Source organism: Mauremys reevesii, linkage group 2 (assembly GCF_016161935.1).
Source record: "Mauremys reevesii isolate NIE-2019 linkage group 2, ASM1616193v1, whole genome shotgun sequence".
Classification (NCBI taxonomy): Eukaryota; Metazoa; Chordata; order Testudines; family Geoemydidae; genus Mauremys; species Mauremys reevesii.
In genome coordinates this window covers 204,456,492-204,473,438 of record NC_052624.1, presented here as the reverse complement: position 1 = coordinate 204,473,438, position 16,947 = coordinate 204,456,492, and the positions used below count along the sequence as shown (strand labels likewise).

The 16,947-nt window shown below is 40.5% G+C and overlaps 1 protein-coding gene across 2 annotated transcripts in view; it reads left to right on the top strand.

The window, feature by feature from the left end:
- Nucleotides 1-16,947, top strand: part of SMCHD1 (structural maintenance of chromosomes flexible hinge domain containing 1) — a 181,113-nt gene that overhangs the window by 97,662 nt on the left and 66,504 nt on the right. For both annotated transcript variants that reach the window (XM_039527011.1, XM_039527012.1), the window contains exons 25-30: nucleotides 1,974-2,201; nucleotides 3,555-3,703; nucleotides 5,620-5,708; nucleotides 7,577-7,695; nucleotides 9,731-9,898; nucleotides 10,570-10,695. In XM_039527011.1, the coding sequence (XP_039382945.1) occupies nucleotides 1,974-2,201; nucleotides 3,555-3,703; nucleotides 5,620-5,708; nucleotides 7,577-7,695; nucleotides 9,731-9,898; nucleotides 10,570-10,695 (879 nt within the window). The remainder of the gene's footprint in view (nucleotides 1-1,973; nucleotides 2,202-3,554; nucleotides 3,704-5,619; nucleotides 5,709-7,576; nucleotides 7,696-9,730; nucleotides 9,899-10,569; nucleotides 10,696-16,947) is intronic.

The window sequence follows — 16,947 nt, the reverse complement described above, 5'->3', positions numbered from 1 at the left end:
TCCTTATGATAACTATCCTTACACCTCTTGTCAACTGTCTGTAATTGACCATCTTGATTATCACTGCAAAAAAATTTTTCCTGCTGATAACAGGTCATCTTAATTAATTAGCATCTTAGAGCTGGTATGGCATCTTCTCTGTATGTGTATATATATACTCTTCTTATATGTTCCATTCTATGCATCTGATGAAGTGGTCTGTAGCCCATGAAAGCTTCTGCTCAAATAAATTTGTTAGTCTCTAAGGTGCCACAAGTACTCCTGTTCTTTTTCCAGATACAAACTAACATGGCTACTACTCTGAAACCTGTCATTCTTTACACTGTATTTCATAAAGACAGGGTCTCGCTATGACTACATCCAAAATTCACCCTTAAAGTAGTTTTGGAGGTTCACATAAACCAAGCTATCCACTTACCTCTCTTCTTTCCAAAACCCCATACTTTCAGCATAGAGAAGAAACTTCATTCTTTCAACGTGAGATCAGCTTTGGCATTTTACCTACAGAGAAGAAAACAGATCAGAAAGTCATCTAGGCTGTTTCTTGCCATAGCAGGTCTAGCCCGAGGACACACTGGGAGGAAACAGCTTATCTCTGGCTGTATCCTACATTTTAACCTTCTTCCCCCACTGAGCTACAGGCTTACTCTGCGGGAGCACAGGCAGCCTTGGTAGCATCACTTCTAGAAGTACCTCCGCTTGATATTTGCAAAGCAGCTGTGTGGAGTTCCAGCCACACATTCTTGGGCAATACACCTTGGTCCAAGCCTCCTCCACTGATACGTCCTTTGAGACAGTGGTTCTACAAGCACCCATATCACCTGCATCCTCACCCCCTCCTTCTGTTTATGTACTGCTTGACAGTCACCCACGATGGAATACACATGGGGAACAGCACTCTACGAAGAAAGGGCAGTTACCTTTATAACTGCATTTTTTTTAGATGTGTTGTCCTTATCTCTCTCTCACTACCTGCCCTCCTTGCCTGCTGCTTTGGCTCCTCTCTGAATCAGGGTAAGAGGAGGAATTGGAGAGGCCTGGGTCCACACTGCCCCTTATACTCTCAGCATAGAGCACAAGGAGAGCAAGGACACAGGTGCAGATCAACGGACATTACTGACTAGAATTCTTTGGTCTCAGGTGCATCGAGTACACATGTACCTACAGTGCAATACAGATAAGAACTGTGCATCTCAAATAATTCTAGTTATGAAAGGTAAGTGTTTTCCCTATGCCTTAATAGGGACCACGCCACTGGACCTGGTTGATCCCTGTATGGTTGCTTTCCCTAGATCCTGGGTATCCTAGGAAGGATGCCCAGGGATCCTTGGATCTGAATTGGTCAGATTAGTCCTTTGCATAGGCACTTGGAGTCTGGTTGTGTGTCCTCAGAGACTTAGTTAAGAAGGGGTATTGCAGATTTACATCTCCAAAGCTTAGGAACTGTAGTAATTTGGATTAATGGTGATACTTTAGATCACTGACGAATATATTCTTAAGGTCTGATTTTTCAGGGGTACAGAACCTAATATCGTCCACTGACATCCAGGAGAGCTACATCACTCAGCACCTCTGAAAATACTGCCATTGGTATTTAACCCTGCAAAAGTTATAGTTGAATAGTAAAATGGCAAACTGACCTATTTCAAAGAGTGGTTATACTCTCAACACAGCTGTAAGGTTATTTTTAAAAATTGTTGTTTTTTTTAAAAATACACTGGATTTGAGGTTCCAAACATGGAAATTTCTATAAATAACTAATATTTCAAGATGTGAAATTAAGATTTGCATTTTTATTGAAGTTTTGAGAGGCCAGATTCTGACCTCAGTTACACCTAGGCCAGTTGAAACCTAGAGTAATTCCATTTATCTCAGTGGATGTTAGAACTCAAATACACCCAACACTCTCAAAATGTACAAGTATATATTTAATGGCTTATTTATGTCGCATTCAATGTTTTTGCCATGCATAGAGTTGTAAAGATGTGCCACCAGTGGAAAAGACTATTAAACTGCTCCCCAGTAGCCATGTTGCAAGACTACAGATTTTTAGTGTAGAAGGAGAAAAGGCTATTCAAATCAAACACCAGGATGAAATTAACTGGATTGCAGGGGATGTCATGCAGAACCTTATCTTTCAAATGTATGATGAAGGAGAAAGAGAGATCATCATAACTTCAGCTCTAGCAGAAAAAATTAAGGTAGGTATTTTAGAAGAAACGTTTATCATAAATTCAAAGTAAATGGAACACAGTTGATAGAATATACAATACGTAAAGAAGAAAATGTACTGGCTTATTTACAAGGGGTTTGTTCTCTCTCTCTCTCTCTTTTTTTTTTTTTTAAATCAGGTACGTGAGCAACGTTCCAACTGATAGTCTCAGGATATGTCTATACTGCAATAAAACTCCCATGGCTGGTTCATGTCAGCAGACTTGGACTGCTGGACCATAAAGTTGAAGAGTAGACATTTGGGCTTGGCTGGAGCCTGGCTCTGGAACTCTCCCTCCTCGCACGCTCCCAGAGTCTGGGCTCCAGCTCGAGCCTGAATGTCTTACACTGCAATTTTATAGCCCCACAGCCTGAGCCCCAGTTAGCTGGCAGGCCAGCCCTGGATATTTTATTGTAGAATAAACATACCCTCACAGGCCCCTTGAAGATCTGAAGCACTATACAAAGATGGAAATGTTAATAAGATTTTTCATCTCTAAAAAATCCAATAAAATGTTAAAACTATGTCCATAGGGGGTAAAGACACTTAATGACAATTTTATTGAATTGAGTAAGACTTGCATAATATGTATCATATTCTGTTACCATTAATGCCAGAAACTATCTCAACAGTAAAGGTCTTAGACTAAGATTACTTTAATTACATAACACATTTTATTAATTGATAAAAGTAACATTACTTTGCTTGTTTGGCATTCTTGTTCCTCAAGGCTGCTGAGACTCAGTAAGAATCTTGCCTAAGCAAAAATTGCAGAACAGGCCCTTTGGTTTATTCAGAACATCTTTTGCAGTAATATACATTATGAAAAGTAGGTTAGCATTTTCAAGCCTCCAATGCTACTCTCCAGTATAATAGGTTAATCCCTGTAAATACCTGCCCCAGAACTATTCTCTTGGCTTTGGAGGCTTTCCCAACATTAGGTAGCCTGGTCAGATATTTGTCAAACCTGTAACTTCATGAAGGACTTATGTTCCCTTATGTTCTTCCTCCTATATATAGATGTAGGGCTCAATACCAAGGCAGAGCTCCATTGAATTGATTCAGATTTTGTCTTGATAAGGTTCTAGAGCATTGGGACTCTGTCAACAGGACATTTTAGGCAGTCAGGCTGAATGTAAGTTCTCTTCAAAGTAGACTTCTGTATTTGTTCAGGTAACATAGGTTAGTGTTGGAAAAACTCAAGGCTGTCATGAATAAGATTACTAAAGCTATGTACATTTTTACATACACAGTCCAGTCCTGAAAACCATAATGTATATGTACAAATGAAGGGCTGAATGTTGTATAGCCAGTGACTAATTAATAAATATTTTGGTTTTAGGTTAACTGGACACCCAGGATTAACAGAGACCAAATGATTCAGGGACTACTGCCTGATGTCAAAGTACCAACATCTGTAAAAGATGTGCGTTATTGCCTAATTACATTCCATGATGACCATGTATCTTTGGAGAGTGCATTTACAGTCAGGTTTGTTCTTTTAAAACACATTTTTATTGATAATGCTTTTTGTAAAGGGTTGTAATATTGTTCTTTAAAAAACAATTAGTGTTTTTTCTATAAAAGGAAAAAATTGAAAATATTTGGTGAAAGAGTTTATACTTATTAAGAATTAAATAGGCTATCCTAAAGCAAAAAATTTCGATTGCCGAGAAGAACGTGTGTGAAGAAAAGCATCCATGTATGATTGTACATAGCTTGACAATCACTTGTGAATATAAATCTATTTAAAGGGAGGATGTTGGTGAAAAATTTTGGTAGGCTTCAGTTGCCTGTGTTACAGGATTGTTGAAAAGCATTGGCCTCTCTGTATTGGTTACAGCAACAATAAAAGGAAAATATTTGCATCAGTGCAGAGCAAATTGTTAAAGGTATCCTACAATTAGAAACAGTGATTGTTAAATATGTAACTGACTTTCAGCATCTACAGGACTTCATGGCTTCAGAGCAGTGTACAAATATTAACTAAAAGTCAAAATATCTTTGCGCGGTAGGTTTGCAGCAATCAGACGTTCCCAAGATCCACAAAATAGAAAATGGTAGCCAACCCTGAAGCAACAAGACTGTACAAAGTTGAAGCAGGAATTTCATCTTAAGTGCTTGTAAAACACTCAGCACACCTTGGTAGTGGAAAATAAATTACTTGAGTAGATGGAAGATATTTTGATTAGATAGTAGCCGCCATTCTTCTTCAGGAGAAGAGAAACAAACCAAATTGGTTGTTGCTGAAACAAAACAGAACAATAAAGACTATCACCTTTATTGTTTATTCCTTATCTGAGAAGGTGATTCTTCTGTCTTCCCCTTGATAGGAATCTTCTTAACAAATTGTGTTTAGGAAGCTGATTCAAGCACAGTTATTAGCATCTGAAGAGAGGTTTTTTTGGGGTTTTTTTGGTTAGACATGGTTGTCTCTTTACATAGTGCCAAATGCGCTGACTGTTTGGAGCCCAAAGACTTGGTGCCAATACAGCATTAATATCACAAATTTATTCCCAGTCTCCCTCTAGATCAGGTGTCGTCAACCTACGGCATGCGTGCCAAAGGTGGCACACAAGCTGATTTTTGATAGCACGCGGGGCGGGCTGAGCCATTCAGCCCGTCACCGTTCTGGGGTTCCCACTGCTGGTCCCTTGCCAGCTGGGGTCCCACCGCCAGTCCCACTCAGCGCCCGCTGCTGGCCTGGGGTTCCTTCCCCCCAGGCCGGCAGCGGGCTGAGACCCCGGCTGGCAGGAGCCAGCAGCCGAAACCCCCGAGCGGCAGCGGCCTGAGCCGCTCAGCCCGCCGCCACTCTGAGGTTCCCACTGCTGGCCCCTTGCCAGCCGGGGTTTCACCGCCCATCCCACTCAGAACCTGCTGCTGGCCACCGCTGCTCTGGGATTCCCGTTGCTGGCTTTATAGATGAGATCTTGGTATCTTTGTGTATGTATATCACGGCATATTATCATGATCCAAATTCTAATGCATTTTACAACTAGACATATGTTTTAAAATTAATTCAGACATTTGTACAATTTATTTTGTCCTAATCTGGTTACAAATACTGTTCCAAATTGCAGAGTAGGCTGGACTTTAGCCTGGTTACAAAACACAATTAACAATCTCATCTATGCTAAGTATTGGTAGCCAGATCAGTAGAAAAACAAGTTTTAACCAGGTTCCCTGACATCATTGTATTTTGTCCTGCATACAGTGCTCACACTGGTTGTGGTTGAAGTGAAAATTCAGAAGTTTATCAACTACTAAATCAAATGCAAGCACTTGAGTCTGTAATATATGCAAGGATATAATTTTGAAACTGTTTGCAAATGAATTATTTTTGTTAAATATGTTTGAAGTAATTGATTTAATGAAGAACTACAAGCCAATTTTGTATGCCAATTTAGACCACTTCCTGATGAGCCTAAACATATTAAATGCAAATTAAAAGGACCAAATACATTACAGATGGGTGAAGAGCTACAAAGTGAAATTGGTGAGTACCTGCATGTCCTATGCTTCATTGTAGGATATAAAAATTTCCTTATCTCTCATAACGTATTATCCTGTTATCTGTACAAACAGCATGTGGCAGGAACTCTGTGGTATGTTCAATATAAAATAGGCAGCTACATTTTAAAATTAAAATCTTAGTATGGAAGAAGTATCAGAGGGGTAGCTGTGTTAGTCTGGATCTGTAAAAGCAGCGAAGAATCCTGTGGCACCTTATAGACTAACAGACGTTTTGGAGCATGAGCTTTCGTGAATGAATACCCACTTCGTCGGATGCAACAACGTGGGTGTTCACCCACGAAAGCTCATGCTCCAAAACGTCTGTTAGTCTATAAGGTGCCACAGGATTCTTCGCTGCTAGTATGGAAGAGTTTATCACAGCTCAAAGTGAAAAGGTAGTGTTACAAATATTTTCTAGAAGACAAAACCCACCTGTAAATCTGAATTCCTAGTCTACTTGATATTCCTCCATCTGGAGCTCAGATCATCAGGAAGATTTTATTTAAGTCATGCTATCTAAAACTTCTTAATTTGAATACTATTTCAGACCTCATTTCAGAAATCTGGTCATCTCTATATATTAATTTATTTTAAGGCTGAGGCTCCTAATTTGAATGGAAATAGGCATGTTAAGGAGACTATGAGCCTTTTCAGTATTCCTCAGTTTTGATGTTTTTCACAGCTTTTACCTCATATTTCAATGTCTTTATTATGCGTACATTGATGACTTAAGTTCCCATTGGCTATGATGCTACAAATGTTTGGCTATGAGGTATTTTATTGGTAGATATGTCAGTGAAATAATATGTTGTGATTTTTTTTCAGCTGATAGAGGGTTTTTTTCTATAGTATACTGAATGTGTAAATGACCTCAACATGGTCTGAAAAATATCAGATAATATCTACTTAACTAACCTCTAGAAATTATAAATATTAGGAACATTTTGTGGGGATATAAAAGTGTATCTTGAAATAAATCTATTTCATTTATGAAGCAAGAAAAAAATCAGCATAAGACAGTTCATGTCAGTGCTTTAATGTGTTCTCATATGAGTTTCAATATTCAGAAGACTTCTCTTTTAATTCTATGTCAAGTTAAGAGATGATCTACTGCTAAAGGTAAATGTGTGTGAATGGGAAAGGAGGAGTCTTGTCAGGTATGGCTAGAGTAAATGAATGCATTTTTCGCTGTTTCCTATTTACCGTATATACTCATTCATAAGCTGAATTTTTTTAGTGAAAAAGGGAGGAGGATCTGCTTATGAACGGGTATAGCGAGGGAGAGGTGGGACATAGCCCGTCCCCCCAACAGAGGGAGCAAGAAGAGGCAGCAGAGCCAGAAGGGAAGAGGCAGAGCCAGAGTCTCTCTCTGCTTCTGGCCACGCTGCTCTCCCTCCCCAGCCTCCGAAGCAGCTACAGCTCCGGGGCTGGCAGGCTGCAGCCATGCCGCTCAGTCCCGCCTCCCAGAGCAGGCTGTGGCTGCGCCGCCCCGGAGCTGTAGCTGCTTCGGAGGCTGGGGGGGAGAGCAGCGTGGCCAGAAGCAGAGAGAGACTACACCTGCCTGTGGAGGCTTGAGGTAAACAAACCATCTCAGCCCACCAGCGGCTTATCCTGATGGCCCAGGAGCCAAAGTTTGCTGACCCCTGAATTATAGGGTCAGCTTATGAATGGGTCATAAAATTTTTCCATTTTTACTTATCCATCTTGTGGGGGATGGCTTATAAATGAACCGGCTTATGATCGAGTATATACATATATAGATTTTGTGCATGTTCATACTTTGTCTTATTAAAGAGGACATTGCACAGTTACAAATTTTGTTGGAAAAATAAGCTTTCTTCTTTTTAATAGATGTGATGGTTACAGACCAGTATGGGAATCAGATTCAGACCCTCTCAGCCGCTTGCATAAATTCCTTAGGAGTTTCTGGGAATGGGCTGGATAAATCAAATTTGAAAACTATGTGGCAGGTAGGTACTCAGGAATACTTTCTAAGATGTCATTCAGCGTGTTGTTGCCAGCATGTAGCAATTGATTTATAATAAAACTATTTGTCACCCAGCAGAAATTTAATCAAAATTGGAAAAAAGTCTCTTTTTGATAGGTTAAAAGAGTAGGGTGGTCTTAGAGATCTATTAAACTGTATCCCATGTGCCTGTTGCAACTAGGGGATACAGCAACTTAAGTTCCTTTTTTACTACTGATGATAAATCTCCATGCCATTGCTGCAGCTATACAACAAATCTCATTTTTCAGGTTATGCTTCAAACTTTTTGTCATTTGACCTGTCCATGCTCCTTTTTATGTCTCTTGCTTCTAGGTGTCAGCTTATTTTTTTTAAGTAATTTTCTCATTCAGTCTTTTGTGTTGTGCTTTGCAAATGTAGGGATGTTTGGTGTGGGGAAAAAAAGAATAAGAAGACATAATGGCTAGGTATAGACAATTAGATGCATTACTGAGTCGCTAATAGAGATGATCCAAGTATTTTTCAATGCCTGTGCCACCCTTAAGTTTCTGGAATTGCAAGGTCTCAGCTTGTCTCTGTGTGACTGAAGACCATGTTACCCCAAGTTCTTCTAAAAGTTCATCTTCTTGGAAATACCCAGGACATAGTGGACTTGGCAGAAGGATTTGCTAGAGGCAGCAAGTTTCCTCAAAAAAGTATAAATTGATGTGTAGAAAGCAGAGAGTGATTTTTGTTAGGTTTGGGGTGCTAAAACAGATGTTTACTTTAGCTTTTCAAAATGTGGATTCTAGTTGCTGATAAAATAATTATGGACTGTTGTGTGATTATGCATATGTATAATTACATTAAAATGTACAATGACGCATATAAGAGTTCCACTAAGCAAACTAACATCTGAAACAAAAGTTCTATTTTATTTCTTAGCAATAAACTGATAATTGTTTTATCATTTCATTTTGCCTGAATTTGATATAAAATATATCTGTCATTGCCTGGTTAATAATCTTTCTTTCTCTCTCCAAGCTGGTGTTGTCTAAAACAATTTTAGCATATATATATATATATATATAAATGCAGTTTCTTTCAGTGTTCAATCATTGATTGGTGGGCTAACTAAATTTTGTGACTTTTTCAATTCTTCATATCATTTTTCATGTTCCTTGTTTTCCTTTAAAATGTTTTGCTATTTTCCAATTGATTTGAATTGTATTTTTTCTTAATTTCTAGCATAAAGATACAAAATCCCGCTACACAGGATTTCTGTCAAATAGAACTTAATTTAATTTTCAGTGGCAAACAACAACAAATATAAAGGGAAGGAGATTTTTTTACGCTGTCCCATAGAGTTGTGTTACAGAATTCCCTTTTTTTGGTGTGGCTCTCCTTATAGGATTTAGGAACTTTTAGCATTTATTATTGCATGGAATAGCTCTGCTGTAGTTATGTTTGAATAAATTGAGATCCTCAACCTGCTTTTCATTTTTATGGGTTTGGGCAATAAAGACAAGTGTCTGATCTTGCTTTCTGTCTTGAGGAGTTTAGTTTAATGTATGCTAGTATTTGATTTTAACACAGCCTTTCAATATTCTGCTCCTTCATTTGAGTGAGTTATTTATTTTGACTGGGAATAAGCTATCATTTGTTTTTTCATGTTGAGTCATCATGCTAAGACAAGCAAATATATATTGTGTCTGGACTTATGCATTTTTGACAGTTTTGCATGGTTGTTTTCCTGTATGACCTGTCCTTAGGCATAAAAATAATTAGATAAAACCCCATTTATTAGGAAGATAGCTGTCTTAAGAATATGTAGAATTATCTTAAAATCAGTTACTTTATTTGCATATCCCAAAATACCTTGACATTTTAACAGATCAAACATTGCAATATAATCTTTTCATTTATTATACAATGTACAACAAAAAGACTGGCATCCAATGTACATAAATATTAAGTCACATTTTTTAATCTGAAAAAAGAATAAATTACATTTTGCTTTGCTTTTACTAAAAACATGTTACACTTCTGTTTCTTAATAGGAAAGTACACAAACCATGGCAGTCAAAGGTATTAGGTTTTATCCAGGTCCTCCTGGAAGCAAAGAACTGTGTTTTGCTTGGCGTGAATTTTCTGATTTTCTCAGAGTAAATTTGACTTCAGGACCTCCAGTTAAACTACACCTTATGGATTGGCCAGATTTAGGGGAGGTGAGTCAGCTTCTTTTGGTTCAGATCCAAAGGGTTTAATACCAGCTTTTTATATTTCAAGAGTTTTTTAAGTATAAGGAGCAAAGATTAAATCTCCTGAATTTTTCTTTCAGTATAGTATATTCAGTATTCCTGAAAGTTTCTACAGCGTAACAGCTCTGGAGATCAAAGTTCACTATCTCTACAAGACTGTATAGTATAGACGGAAGCAATTCAAGCTTCCACCAGTGCCCCTATTTATATGGATATGTGACAGGGTATACCAGACCCTCTGAGGCCCCTTACTGGAAGTCTTGTGGCCCTGCCACACCCCATTATGGGATACCCGTGTGTTTTGTTAGACTGTGACCATCCGGTCATTTTGTGTGTAGCAGTTGGCTCAGCTGCCCTGCAGGAAGGGGCCCCAGCAGCACCATGTGACCAAGCAATCTGGGGTGCCTGTGACCCAACATACCTGCTCCCCCATGCATTGCTTCCACTGGGGCTTTCATGCTCTACCATAGGCAACCTAGTTTAGGAGGCAGCTGATGGAAGTCATGGCCTCATGTTCCTTGGTCATGATTTGTTGGGAGGAGGAGGGTAGTTCTTGCTCACACCCCTGTAATGATTGTCTGACACATTCTCTTTACAATAAAGTAAAACATATATATATATATTTGTATCTTTTTCAGCCGATTGCAGTAATTAATGGCAGAGAACTGCAGAAGCCTCTGATAGTTCAGCTCTGTGATCAGTGGGAAAATCCATCTCCTGAACCAAATGTCAAAATCAATCTTGTAAAGGCTAGCAACTTAAAGGTAAATGAGAGCTTAGAAGATGTCCTGGCAGCTTTTATGTATCAAAGCTCATAAATATTATCTACCAAGACATAATATAATATATGGAGATATACCTATCTCATAGAACTGGAAGGGATGCTGAAAGGTCATCTAGTCCATCCCCCTGCCTTCACTAGCAGGACCAAGTACTGATTTTGCCCCAGATCCCTAAGTGGCCCCCTCAAGGATTGAACTCACAACCCTGGGTTTAGCAGCCAATGCTCAAACCATTGAGCTATCTTCCCCCCCCATCATCTCCCTACATTTCTATCTGGTTTCTCCTTTTTTAAAATATATTGCGGAATTTTACAGATGTGAATATGCCAGCTAAAAAGAGCAGAATAATCTTTTACAGTAGTAGCATACAATAAATAAAAAATAATAATTCCGTTGCAGATTCCACAGTTCTTTTTTCTTGTTAACTAAAATTAAATACAGTAATAAAACTAATAATTTATGCTATTCATTTGTAACTTTTTTTTTAACTTTATCTCCCTGGGCCTTTCTCTGTACCTTCTCCATATTCCGTACATTTCTTCTTCTTGCTACTTTTACTTAGTCTTCAGTTTTGTACTTAAGTAACTTACCAAATGACAATAAAGAACAGAGTCAGTAGTATGGTATGTAATCACCTTGTTCAGTATTTCCCAAACTCTGTAGCCCATCGAGAACTGTCTGATGGTCTGCAAAAAGCCGGCAGGCTACATAATTCTGGCTTCCCTTCTTGTTTCCCTCTTCTAATTCTGAGATCAAGGCTCTTGGCAGTGAAGATCAAGTGGAAATGAGGAGACAGCTTAGCTGTGTGTAAGCAATTGCTGTTGTTGCCACTAGGATGTTATGGAAATATGTTTGTAAAATGGTCTTCACAATTGCAAATGGGATGGAGATGGTCTCTTTATTAAAATGGGGTCCGCATTATGAAAAAGTTGGATAACTCTGATTTTTGTCTATTTTTAATGTGTGCTAGTTTTTGCTTATATACAAGATGTTCTTTTTCTGCTGCACAGCTTCTCTCCTCATTCATCACAAATGGGTAATTTCTCATCTGTGGAATTTGGTGCTGAAGGCTCCAGAGTTAAACTACACCCTTTTACCCAGGCCACAAAATATTTTGCCTTTGTGGGCAGAACAAGTTTACTGGAGGTTCTGCATCAGCTTTAGATAAATTTAAAATTGGAGGTTTATACTGAAATAAATGTGAAAATGAATAATGCAATCGCTACAGTGTTTCTTCTGTTATTTATTAATACTTAGTTCAGTTTATGCGGTTTCCAAATTTTTAATCTTTCAGTGTGCTGCATAATTTTGTATTGAAAAGTTATAAGCATTATAGAACTTCGGGGGAAGGGGTTGCAGTTGTGTAAGAGACACACCAGGGAAGATGTGATGGTTCAGTTTCTCCCAAATACTTTGTTGTTTAACTTTAAATCATCCAGCATGAAAATGAATAAAAATTAATTTAACCTTCTAGCTCCTCTCTTCTTCACTGAGGAATCACCAGAGTATTGAGGCTGTAAACTCTGTTTTCTTTGGTACAACATTGGGCTCCCTCTTCCCACAACTATCACAGCAAAGAAGCTTTGCAAGCATTGAGCCAAGTCCAAGAGGTGCGTGCTACAGGCAGTTTTTCAGGTGCCTCAAAGGACAGCTATACCCTGCTGCTACAATCCACCAGGCCTTGCTTTGTCATGGCCTAGGGCTTTGAGTCAGAATGGCATGCAGGGGCCTCTGCTCCCCTGCCCAAAGCTGTGACTCCTCCATGGGAGGCTTGACCAGGAGCATGAGGATTCCCGCAAAGAGAAGAACTTCTCACAGCCTGCTCAGGGCTAAGTCTTGCAAACTCCAAAGGCTCTGAGTGTCAAAAAGACAAAAGCCAAGCATCCCTTTCATAAGGAAGTGATTCATACTGTTAATGAGCAAGTGCTGTACAAATTATGATTTAAACTTTTTTCTCCTTTGCTTTCCCAACCTGCCTTTTCTGTGTCCTGCAGCACGTCTGGGCATCCAAAGAAGCCTGTTATTCCTATGAAGCCCTTTCTCAGCAACAGTGCAATGGGGAATTGTGCTTGTCTCGGTTTCAGCCCATGGCCTTCACTCTGCCAGGGAAAGGGGTTCACAGTTGGGGAGAGGATTGCCCATCTCCTTCTCAATAAGCTAGCTCTACATTTAAAGCTTAAGGAGCACTTCAGGCAGTCTGTGCCCAGAACCAACGCACATAAGATTTCCATTCCCCATGCAGCTGCACCATTGTGAGGTTATAGGGGGAAGTGGGAAATTGCTACCAGTGTTCCAAATGGAATAAAGCTCCGAGTGGTAATAGATCTCTCCCTAAATACTTTACATGGGTCTAAGCTAGCCTGGGAAGAGGTAGACATATTTGCAGGTTCCTGGGGCCATCTACAGGCTATTCCCACAATCAGGGTATTGGTCCCAGTACCTGTTTCGGCTGAATGGTCCGAATAGCATACTACCCCTCCTGTAAATAGCCTGGGGAAGTACCCTACAATTACCACTAGCAAAAGAAACCCAAAAATCTTCATGGCTTTCCGAAGAAAGGCAGCCAGTGGTTTGCAAGGAATTCATTGATATTATTAATAAAATACCTTCTTCTTCGAGTTATTGCTCATGTGTATTCCACAATAGGTGTGCGTGCTCGCCACTTAGACTCATAGACTTTAAGGTCAGAAGGGACCATTATGATCATCTAATCTGACCTCCTGCACAATGCAGGCCACAGAATCCCACCCATCTACTTCTATAACAAACCCCTAGCCTATGTCTGAGTTATCAAAGTCCCCAAATTGCAGTTTGAAGACCTCAAGCTGCAGAGAATCCTCCAGAAAGTGACCCGTGCCCCATGCTGCAGAGGAAGGCGAAAAACCTCCAGGGCCTCTACCAATCTGCCCTGGAGGAAAATTCCTTCCCGACCCCAAATATGGCGATCAGTTAAACCCTGAGCATGTGGGCAAGACTCACCAGCCAGCACCCAGGAAAGAATTCTCTGTAGTAACTCAGATCCCAACCCATCTAACATCCCATCACAGACCACTGGGCATACTTACTTGCTGATAATCAAAGATCAATTGCCAAATTAATTGCCAAAATTAGGCTATCCCATCATACCATCCCCTCCATAAATTTATCAAGCTTAGTCTTAAAGCCAGATATGTCTTTTGCCCCCACTACTCCCCTTGGAAGGCTGTTCCAGAACTTCACTCCTCTAATGGTTAGAAACCTTCGTCTAATTTCAAGTCTAAACTTCCTAGTGTCCAGTTTATATCCATTTGTTCTTGTGTCCACATTGTTACTAAGCTTAAATAATTCCTCTCCCTCCCTAATATTAATCCCTCTGATATATTTATAAAGAGCAATCATATCCCCCGTCAAGCTTCTTTTGGTTAGGCTAAACAAGCCAAGCTCTTTGAGTCTCCTTTCATAAGACAGGTTTTCCATTCCTCGGATCATCCTAGTAGCCCGTCTCTGAACCTGTTCCAGTTTGAATTCATCCTTCTTAAACATGGGAGACCAGAACTGCACACAGTATTCCAGATGAGGTCTCACCAGTGCCTTGTATAATGGTACTAACACCTCCTTATCTTTGCTGGAAATACCTCGCCTGATGCATCCTAAAACCGCATTAGCTTGGAAGTTTTTTCCACTAGCAGTACCCATAGGGAGTGCCCCTAGTGGCCCCCGGAGTGGCACCTCCATGGCACGGTATTAGGGGCGCTGCGTGCTCTCCCCACCCTCAGTTCCTTCTTGCCACCAGTGAAGGTGCTTTGGAACTGCTCTGCTCCAGCTTTGCTGTAGCTATTCCCCAGAACTCTTGTTCGTTCAGTGTATAGTACCTGTAGTTAGTAGTTGGATTAGTTTTATTTTAGTTTAGTTAGTGCGCCTGGGCCGGGGCATGCCCCGCGTCCTTGGTTTTAAGTCATGCAACATTTGTAGGCGACCAGTGCCAGTGAGTGATCTGCACGCAAACTGTTTACACTGTTTGGGGGAAACCCATCTCAGCAATCACTGCAAGATTTGCAAGTTGTTCAAGACTTGGACCAAGAGAGAGACATTAGGCTCTGGGCCATCCTGATGGAGTCGGCATTGACCCCAACTCCGGCGCGCCGCTCCAAGTCAGCACTGGGTACCACGGTGTCGGTGCACTGCAACCCCCCGGCACCATCTACCAGTTGGCACCGCTCCCCGTTCGCAGGGCATGCCAAGAAGGCTAAGGAGAGGCTTTCTCCGCCACAGCACTGGAGTAAGACTGGGGAAGAGGCTAGACCCATGTTAGGCAGTCCTCGGTCCCCATCGGCCTCTAGGCCTCCGACTCAGGTTGAGTGGAGTAGCCTGGCCCATTTCCGGAGCAGGCTTCTCCAGATGCGCTCCATGCCAGAGGCCCTGCAAGCGGCCCAGGACGTTATGTCCATGCCGGTATCAGGAGCACCGCCAATGTTGGTCCTGCAGTCAGAGGCAAGCTGATGCTGGGATCTCTGCAGTTGCCCCCAACTTGATACCGGTCATGGTCGAGGGAATGTTCCTGATGCCGTTCGCCACTCAACAACCAGCCCGTGCATAGTCCATGCAGGTCGCTATCACCCGCTCCCCCCCCCCCCCCCGGTTGTCTGGTTGGGTTTCGACTGACAGAGAGTCCAGCCACCACTCCGCCTTGAGGAGCGGACACCGACAGGACCGAGTCAGGTGACGCCGAAGGTCCTCGTCTCAGGGGCTATCGTAGCCAGTCGCAACACAAACATTGACACTGTTCCTGTTTGTTGTTTCGCTCCAGGAGCACTGGACTTTAGATGCTACCAGAATAATAATCACAAAATTCTTGTGATCTCAGCTATTCTAGAGTTTTCCAGGCAGATTGGTTGAAGTCCTACACCTAAACGTCATAGGAAATAGGGTACCAGCATTAGTGCCGTTCTTTATGCCAGCATATTGGACTCCCTATCTGAGTCTGAGATATCAAGACTAAACAAAATGACAGATTAGACAAGCCTGTGGCTAGCCTTTTTAGTTGCCATTGCCTCTGAAAGACATTCTTCATTTGTTCTCTCTATACAAAATATACACTGCTGCTATTGGGGAAAATATTGTCAGTTTCAGAAAGCTTTCTGCCCAAAGTATGATGTTTTTCCCACAGTTCTTGGGAAATCGTTCTTTCATCATTTTGTTCCAATCCTTAGCACTCCTTTGTGAGGTCATAGCATAAATGGGCATCCCTAGAAATCTAAAGATACATCTTGAACCTACAAAGTACATGTGGCAAATGTATCCTGTTTCGATTCCATCCAAAGAGTCAAGGCCTTAGGTTTTCAAAGTTGCTAGATATTAATGTTGCACCAGTTGGTCTGATAGGCATTTGGGAAACAATTCACAGAGGGAATCAGGGCTTCTTCTACAAGATCCACTGTGGCATGTGAGAAGAACGTGTCTGAACCTCGTATGAGAAAAACTGACAAAATAGGTTTCTCTTCCTCTGAAGAGGCATCTTTGGAAGAAAGGTACTACTTGATTGGTTTCCAAATTCCCTTTTGCCTTTATATGGGATAACTTCTATTCTGCCTGTTATCCTTCTGGATTAAAATTCTTTATCCTTTCCCATGCTACTTCTGTGAATCACTACTTGCTACTTCTCAGCAATAATATTTGCCTACCTCTAAATTCCACAGGTGAGAGGCATTACCCATTTGTTTTGAATGAGGGGAGAAGCTGCTAATAGGATTTTCAAATAAGTTCTCAGTCCTTACACTCAGTGAATAGTGAATTGGCATGGTATGCAGGTGTCAGTTTTTTTGAGCACTGGTCCCTTTGTGTATTCCACTGGGCATGTGCATTTGTAGTAGTATGTGTACATAGTATATCTTTATTTCATAGCCATATATACCAGTTATGTCTGTAACGTTCTGTATTGTAATCACCCTAAAAAAAACTGTAAACAAATCTAGATAGATACAAATGAGAAGTGGGAGGCCATTTGTAGAGGGTGCAAGCAATTTAAAATATATCCCAATTAGCATATACTACAGAATAACTAAATTGACATCAGAATATAACAAAACATATAACCATAGTAAAATATATAAACTGGTTAATTAAACCAAATTCTGCTTAGTCATACAAAATGACTTAAATACTGGTCAAGGATATTCCAGAACCTGTTAAAATCTTCATTAAATCATAAGAGTCAGGAGAGGCACAGTATAAAAAAAGAGCTGAATTGTCAGAATA